Source organism: Grammomys surdaster, unplaced genomic scaffold (genome assembly GCF_004785775.1).
Source record: "Grammomys surdaster isolate TR1022 unplaced genomic scaffold, NIH_TR_1.0 129, whole genome shotgun sequence".
NCBI classification, from domain to species: domain Eukaryota; kingdom Metazoa; phylum Chordata; class Mammalia; order Rodentia; family Muridae; genus Grammomys; species Grammomys surdaster.
Window position 1 is genome coordinate 2,492,155 of NW_021604587.1, and position 8,556 is coordinate 2,500,710.

An 8,556-nucleotide genomic window follows, 5' to 3' on the forward strand; every position below is an offset into this window, starting at 1 on the left:
CATCAAACACAGACAGATTCAACTCAATCAGAATAGAAAGACTGATCTAGCACAAATAAGTTTGGGGTTCATGCTCAATAAGACAAACCTGTGTACCCAAATGGATTTTCTATTTACCATCTTATGCCTATGCATAACTGGGCATGCATATGATTAAAATAAAATAGCTTATGGAGCAAAGTTTACATAATTCATTTCTATTAACCAAGATGGAGATGTACCCCATAGTAACTAAATAACTCCTTCTCATGAACTCCCCAAAATTACTGTTCCAAGTGGTAATTGAGACCCACGCGTATTTTCACACATGCTGCCTGCTGCTCCTCTACTGTATATTCCGATTTTTTCCTATTGCTTTGCTTTAAATAAAGTTTCCTCACTACTTTGTAATTTGTGTAGGGTTTTATTTTATTTTTGAATAAGAGGCCAAGAACCTTGAAACACCCAAGGCAGACAGCACCTCTGACCACTGGTAACATACAATCTATTTTTTTTAAATGTTATTTCAGAGTAGTACTACTTTGTATTGCAAGTTACAAGCTAATTTTTTTTCAGATTTAAAGTTTTTTTATTTACATGTGTGCCTGTGTGAGTCTGTGCCATGTATGTGCTGGTAGCTGCAGAGGTCAGAAGAGAATGTCATATCCCTTAGGGCTGGAGTTACAGGTGATTTTGAGCCACCTACATGGGTACTGAGAACAGAACTTGGATCCTCTGGATGAGCAGCAAGTGCTCTTAACTACTAAGCCAGTTCCCCAGCCCCACGTATTCGTCTTTGTTTTATGTGTATGAATGATTTGCCTGCATGTCTATCTGTGAACTATGGGCACGTCTGTCTTCAGAGGCTAGAAAAGGGTAACTGATCCCTGAGACTAGAGTTATAGATGGTTGTGAGCCACCACGGAGGTGCTGGGAACTGAGCCTGGCTCCTGTAGCTGGCTCCTGTAGTAGAGAAACCAGGACTCCTAACCACTGAGGCATCTCTCCAGTCCCAAGTTTTAAACTTTGAATTTCATGTTCGTTATTCATTGATTAAGGTGGCAATAGAGTGTCTGAAAAGTACTTGACACTAAAAATCCCGAGGAAGAAATAAGTAACTGCAGGGTGAATAATTTCCTCAAGGGGTTCACAGACTAACAAGAGGGATTTTTTTTTTTTGAGGGAACAACAACAACAACAACAAAAACCCCCAAGAAACAAAACTGGGAAGTGTCATGAGTAACATACGCATAGGTAGATAAGCATCGAAACACGAATATGTGATTCTTTTAAAGAGGGGTGGGAGCTGCAGCTTCGTGTTTTCACTCAGTAAGTATGATAGATGAGATGAACTTAGATGCATAGATGCCTGTTTTTTGTCTCCCGAGTTTTTAACAGTGCCATACATATATTTAGCATGCAGAAATGCATATATTTGTCTAGTTTCTCCTCTTCACTTGGATCGAAAGCTCTGGCAGTCAGGGAACTGCTTCTTGTAATACCTATTATTCCCTGGGCTTCGGATCTTGTTTTTACACCATAGATCCTCAGTGGATGTTTGATGATACCATTATCTCGTTCACATCACAAGAGAAAAATTGATTTCTGTGAGATAAATTCATTTAACTTTTTCAATCAGTGTAAGAAAAGAGATCCTTGTTCAAAGGAATGGAACAGTGAACATGATGTCTTATTATCTGCAACAGGGCACAGGATAAAATGGTGGTAACAAACAGTCTTGCCTTGATGTAAGAGACAACATCACTTCTCTCCCTTACAACAGTTTTGGGGAGATTTACAACGTCATCTGGGGACGCAGGAGGTGCAATAGCTCTGCCATCATCTTTAGCATAAAGATTACATCTCTTGGTCTGTGATATTTATGCTGTTTGGTTTGTCAGCAGTCCTGTTTTGTTATTTTTTTTTTGACTTTTTGGCTGAATAATATTCCTTTGGGTATATCTTAGTCGTAGCCATGTTATTTTGATAATTCTAAAAATAGAACTTATGAGAACGGAGAAGTTTTTGTATGCTGAGTTGAAATGTGTAGGGCTGTTTTTATCATCTTATTTTATTTAATGAGTTTATTGAGTGCCTGCAGAGATCAAATACCGAGCTTAATACAAGGATGTGTACTTTTCCAGCACTTCCCTCAGCTACAAAAAAAAGACACTTGCATTATACCCATTTAGATGAAAAAGACGTATGACTCTAAGCTGCCACTTTAGGTACTTGCTAATAAAGCTAAAATGTCAAACCTTGGGGGATCCAGATGCTAATAAATAATTATATAGTCAGGTCTCTGGTATGAAATCATTTGAGCATATTCTGCCTTAAAGTCTTGCTTCAGAGAACAGGCATCTGGCCTTAAAAAACATATTGGCCGGGGAGTCAGGTCCCCCAGGTTCTATTTCTGGTTCTGTTATTGGATTGCTATGAGGCCTTGCATAACACAGGAACGCTTTCCACAAAGCAAGAGGCAAGACTGACCTCTGCCCTTGTGGTTGGGTTCCAGGTGCCTTGGGAACTGACTGGACCTCACTGGAGAGCAGGCCCACTCTTCCCTGCTGCCAAAGCCATTTACTTTAGTGTGAAATTAGAGCTCCAATTTTGACATGGCCACAAATGCTTTGTCTTGCTCCTTACTGTGAATCCAGAAGTTAAAAAAAAATCTAGAAATAGTTCAAAATTTAAAAGTCCTACAACTTTTCTTACTTTGTGTGTGTGTCGGGGGTGGGGAGAGAGGGAGGGAGAGAGGGAGGGTGCGCAGGTGTGGGAGGGAGTCCGACTTTCAAAGGCGGTTAGTACCTCTAAGATTCTGGAAAGCAGGTCGCAGCGCTTCGTCTTCTGGGGACTACAGTTCCCGGGAGCACTTGCGGCTCACAGGGGCGGGATCGCGCTCTCCTTGTACGTAAAACACAGCAATCCGATTGGAGGTCACTGCGCAGACTCGAAACTAGGCGCGCGTCCCCGCGAGGTCTCAGGCTCCTAGCGCGTGAACAGTCTGGGTTGTGCGCGTGCGTCGCGCCGGAGGGCGGACCAGAGACACCAGTGGGGCGGGGCCAAGGGTTTCGCGTCGACACCGCCTTCCTGCCCCGCCCCTGACCGTTCGGCCCGCCCCTCCTTCCTGGAGCCACAGCTGAAACTGAGGCGGCGCGGCGGCCGGGAGGGGGGCGGCTAGTGGCAGGAGCGGCACGCGCCCGTCGCGACCCTATGCAGTGACTCGTGCGGCGCAGGCGCCTCCTGCCCCGCCGGCGGGGCCCAGGCTTACCGCGGCGGGATGTTCTCCCGAAGGAGCCACGGAGATGTGAAAAAGTCCACGCAGAAGGTGCTGGACCCCAAGAAGGACGTGCTGACCCGCCTGAAGCACCTGCGGGCGCTGCTGGGTGAGGCGTGGGGCGTGGGCTGTGGCTCAGGGCCACCTGCCGGGGGGGTCCGGGTCTCACCCTCGGCGTGGGCCTGATCGGGTCTCAAGTCCGAGTGATGCAGGGAGCTGGGGATGGTGCGCACCCGACCTCTGCTAGCCCAGATCGGGACCCTTGAGGCATTGTTCCTGAAGGCAGTACGTTGGCCCCGGGCGCTGCTCTGTCGTCCCAAGTGTAAACTTAGTCAAGATTCTCATTTGGGCGCCTAGCCTCGGGTAACCTCGAGGCCAGGCATAGAGGTGACTATACGCTGCCTTCTCCAGGAAATAAACCAAGTACAAGTGGCGCGGGCGGGCGAGAACACACACACACACACACACACACACACACACACACACACACACACCTGCCTATCTACCCCTTTGCCACCTCCCTCTTCCATTTTAAAAATTTAAATTCTTGACAACTTGGATTAAACCAAGACCTCTTGTGATCCCATCACCGACTCTGTTGAACTGCCATCACTCACTCACTCTCCTTTTAAAATGTTACTATGTTTGAGTGCAAGACTTTAGATAAGACTGATTTCAGCTGATCTCAGGGCAGACTAGATGCCATTTCTTCTCCCCTGCCCTTCTCTCTTTTAAATTTACATTTTTCAGCGGCGGGGTGAAGGTGGAAGGGTCTGGCTGATAGTTTCCTTTGGTCTTTGGTGTGAAGGGTGTTGTGGTCAGAGGAAGCAAGGCTTTCTTGGGTTCAGGGAGACTGCTTCTCTCTTATAACCAGAATGACAACCATTACTCCCTCTCGCCTTCCCTTTTTATGGCCTGCAGGGTGGAGGTTCTGCAGAGCCCAAGTGGGCCTGGAATTGACTTGTGATGACTTGAAAGCTCTCCCCGGTGGGTGTGAAGTGTCCACAAGGTCATCTGCAGCTGGTGATGTGTAGCTTGGCTAGGTTACGTATTACGTGGTTCTAGTTTTGTCTTCTGTCTGAACTTTTGCTCAAGGTAGAAACCCCTTTGCTTGTCTGTGCACAGACAGCTGTATTAGGGGCCAAGGAAAAGATGGGTTTCTTCTACATATATTTACTATTGAAACAATTATAAAAATTTAAAGACCCAGTGTTTTTAAAATTTTAGACCATCTGTCACTTGAGAAAACAGGGCACAAAAGAATTCACTTTATAGGTGAGAATTTTAAGCATTCTTGTTAATGAGATTAAGAGTTGCTAATTATTTCTATTTATATTGTGTAAACTATCTTTGAGTGGGGGACAGGCCAGTCAACCGGCCAACCAATGAAGCAACCAAATGTAAAACTCAAAACCATGTTTACTGCCGCAAAACTATACCCCTCCCCTCCAAACCCACCAGATTTTGACAACTGAAGTTACTATCTCAGATTCCCAGATATTACACTTAATGTGTTCAGTTTATAATGAATGTAAATCAGTTATTGTTAGAAGGATTAGTTTCAGGACTTCTGAAAGCAAAATGTGGTGTAAGTTGAACTTTCTCCTTCCTGTCGTGAAGTGCCCAGGCACACAAGCGCTTTGTGTTGGGTCCTTAGTATCTGATTAGTTCCTGCTGCAGGGACATTCTTGATAAAGGAGAATTGAACAGTATTTTAAGGCATTTGATACTTTGGAACTTTTTCCGTGCTGGAGAATTTAAACCTTTGTTCTAACCTAGAAGGCCAAGATTGAGTTGGCTACATTTTATAAAGACAGAAAACCTAGATCAGAGTAGTTTCTTAGAGATACACTGTCTTTTGTTACCATCCAGAGAAAATGGATACTTTCAGGTCTGAGCATCCCTAGTTTCTCCCCTAAGGTGTGTGTCTCCTTACAGCTGCAAGTGGCAGGGATAGGCTATAACTCAGGTCAATGGCATCTCTTTATGATTCTTTTTAAAAGTGTGTGTGTGTGTGTGTTTGTGTGTGTGGTGGGTTTTGTGCTAGTGAGTACAGTAACCATAGAGGCCAATAGACAGATTTCCCTGGGGCTGGAATTAAAGGTGATTGTGAATTGCTCTGAGGGACTACTGGGAACCAAATTCTGTACAAGAGCAGCAGGTGCTCTTAACCTCTGAGCATGTCTGCAGCCTGAATCATCTTTTTATGTGAAAAAGAAAAAAACCTTTATTATCGCTCAAAGATAAAATCTGTTTAAAATACTGTTTGTAGTGTAGAGTTCTTCCGTATTTCATTAGGAATACTATGTTGTTGATGATGGCCAAGTTTCCTTTATTTCCTACTGTGATCTTTAACTTTAGGGGCTCTATTTTTAAAAAGAATAAAATAAAATTTGAGGAATTCTATATACATAGGCTGGACCTAGGCCTCCTCTCTCATATGTAGCAGATGTGCAGCTTGGCCTTCACCTGAGTCCTGAACAACTGGAACAGGGACTATCCCAAAAGCTGTTGCTGGTAGGTGGGATATGTTCTACTAGTTGGGCTGCCTTGTCTGGGCTCAGTGGGAGAGGAAGTGCCTAGCCTTGAGACTTGAAGTACCACTGTGGGGGAGATACCCAGAGGGGTTCCCACCTGCTCAGAAGAGAAGGGGATGGGAGAAGGATTGTGGTGGGGGTGACCCCAGGGGAGCAGTGAGCAGGAGGTAAAGTGGATAAATTAAAAAAATATATATAAAAAAAATTGAATTCTAGCCATAATATTTGGTATAAACTTTTGCTTTACAACTGTAGTTTGAAGCCTTTAAAGAAAACTAGTGCATTAAAGTATTACTTCCCATAGGATCAAATGTTTTATCTGGTTATTACCTTTAAAAAAGACAAAGTGTTATTGAAATGAAAGATAGGGGTTAAATCACTATGAAGGCAACTGAAGGGAATGAGTTTAATCAGTATTGCATATTATGTGCAGTAGGGCTGGTATTTTTCCACATATAAGGATGATGCTACTGGCCAGAGTTTGCAGCCTGTCACTGCCACTTGTAGCTTCACAGCCTGGGGCAGTACCTAGCCTGCCCTTGAACCTCAGCTTTGTCACTCTGGTAAATGGACATGGTAAGGTGAAAGGATAATCGGTAATGACGTCAGCTTGGAGCAGGCATTTACCAGATTCTTCCTTATTGCTTTCCTCCCACCGTTAATAGGACACATATTTTAAGAGGTATTTTCTCCACCCTTCGTTTTTATTTTATATAATCGTATGGCCATCTTCTCTTTTTGAAAAGAGTTTCTACTTTAGACAACTTGTGGAGAAATGGTTAACTATGGAGAGTAGAATATATCCTAGGATTATGATAATGACTCCAATTCAGTGCTACTTACATAGTTTGTCCTGACTGTATTTTTAAAATTGGCTCTCACAGGGCTGCAGTTTAGATGGTTTTTATGCATCTTTGGGAAGAACAAGGAGATACTTCAGTTCTCCTTATGCTGTTTAAATTATCATCAGGAAAAAAACTGATTAAACTAAACAAATACCCCTCCCCCTCAGCTCCTGTGTATACTATATTGCTCTAGCAAACAAGTAATCCAGCATTTGGGAGGTTAAGGCAGGGACATTATTATCAATTTGAGATCAGTCTGGGTTGCATAGAAAATTCTGTGTCAGTCAGGTCTACAAGATCCTATTTCAAAAGACATTTAAAAATGTAAGGCACATATATAATTTAAAAATTTCTAGAAAGTACATTTATATAAAAGAAGCAAATGAAATTAATTTAAATATATTTCATTTAACCTAATGTATGTATGCATGTATGTATGTATGTATGTATGTATATGTATGTGAATACACTGTTGCTCTCTTCAGACACGCAAGAAGAGGGCATTGGATCTTATTGCTGAGGGTTGTGAGCCACCATATGCTTGCTGGGAATTGAACTCAGGACCTCTGGTAGAACAGTCAGTACTCTTAACTGCTGAGCCATCTTTCCAGCCCCCTAACCTAATGTGCTATATCAGCAGATACTAGTAAAGGCTAACAGATAATTCTACAGTACCTTGTCTATATGAATTATTTGAAATCCAGTGTCTATTATACAGTCAGAGCACAAATTTGTCCTTAGTAGCTACATTTCACATGCACGGTACCAAGCTGTGGCTGATGACTACCGATAGTAGGACTTGAATTTGGGAAAGCAGAGGGATAGGGTAGGGCAGTTCTAGCCAGCAGAAGATGGAAGAGTTGTTAGTAGATATCCATATGCAATAGTGCAGGAGGGTAACTCTCACCTGTATTCACTGGGAGTTAGAGCACTGGACACAGGATGCTTGCGTAGAGCCTTGTATAGCTCAGAGTTAGAGGTATCCTGACAAGCAGAGTCTGAGGCAAACTTGGTGGCAGATCAGAGAGGGTTCAGCTTGCTTGAGCTGGAAGCTCATACCTATCCTTAGGTGGGAGTTTGTATGGAGACTTTTTAGCAGGCCAATAAAGAAGACGTGAGAACTGCCCATCTCCTAGGAGTACCAAATAATGGATCAGGAAGGGAGGGACAGAGGCAAAGGTTCCTTGAAAAAGCTCTGTCAGTGGGGACAGGTAAACAGTGGATTGTTGGAAGAGGAAGGCCAGAAGCAGGAAGAACTTGTGATTCTTAAAGTACAGTAGGGGTTTCAGATGCTGGCTAAAGAATGATCACTAGAAATTAATCTGGCATTGGAGGCTGTGGCATTCAAGATTACCTAGAGGCCAGTACTTGGACCTCAGATTTGTAAGAAAACATTTTCTTCAAGTGTCCTCTTCATTGATCAAGCAGTTCTTCTTGGTTTACATAGGGGCAAGTTCACTTACAATTTTGGATGTTGCCTTTTACTTTACTCATATTTATTTTGTGTGTGTTTGGGTTACATGTGTGTAGTCTGTGTACACTCTTGTGTGTATGCATGTACAGAGATTAGAGGAGGACATCAGGTGTCCTGCTCTGTCACTCTCTGCCTTCTTCCATTCAGCTTAAGACAGGGTCTCTCAGTAAACCTGGAGCAAGTCTGGTGGTCAGGAAGCTCCAGGGGTCCTGTGTCTCCACAGTCCGCACAGCCATTAGCACGGGTTGTGGGTATGTGTGCAGCCATGGGTGCTGGGGATTTGAACTAGAGTCCTGCATACTTGAGTATGCAGCAAGAGCTCTTACCCACTGAGCCCTCTCCCTATCTCCCACCCCCCCCATTTAGTAATCACTAAATAGTAATATTTAGTTCTTCTTCTTCTTCTTCTTCTTCTTCTTCTTCTTCTTCTTCTTCTTCTTCTTC

At 43.5% G+C, this 8,556-nt stretch overlaps 1 protein-coding gene across 1 annotated transcript in view; it reads left to right on the top strand.

Moving 5' to 3' along the window:
• Positions 1–3,253: 3,253 nt before the first annotated feature.
• Ralgapa2 (Ral GTPase activating protein catalytic alpha subunit 2) overlaps positions 3,254–8,556 on the top strand; it is a 271,739-nt gene continuing 266,436 nt past the window's right edge. The window contains exon 1 of the mRNA XM_028754273.1: positions 3,254–3,365. Within this exon, the coding sequence (XP_028610106.1) occupies positions 3,260–3,365 (106 nt within the window). The 5' untranslated portion in view covers positions 3,254–3,259. The remainder of the gene's footprint in view (positions 3,366–8,556) is intronic.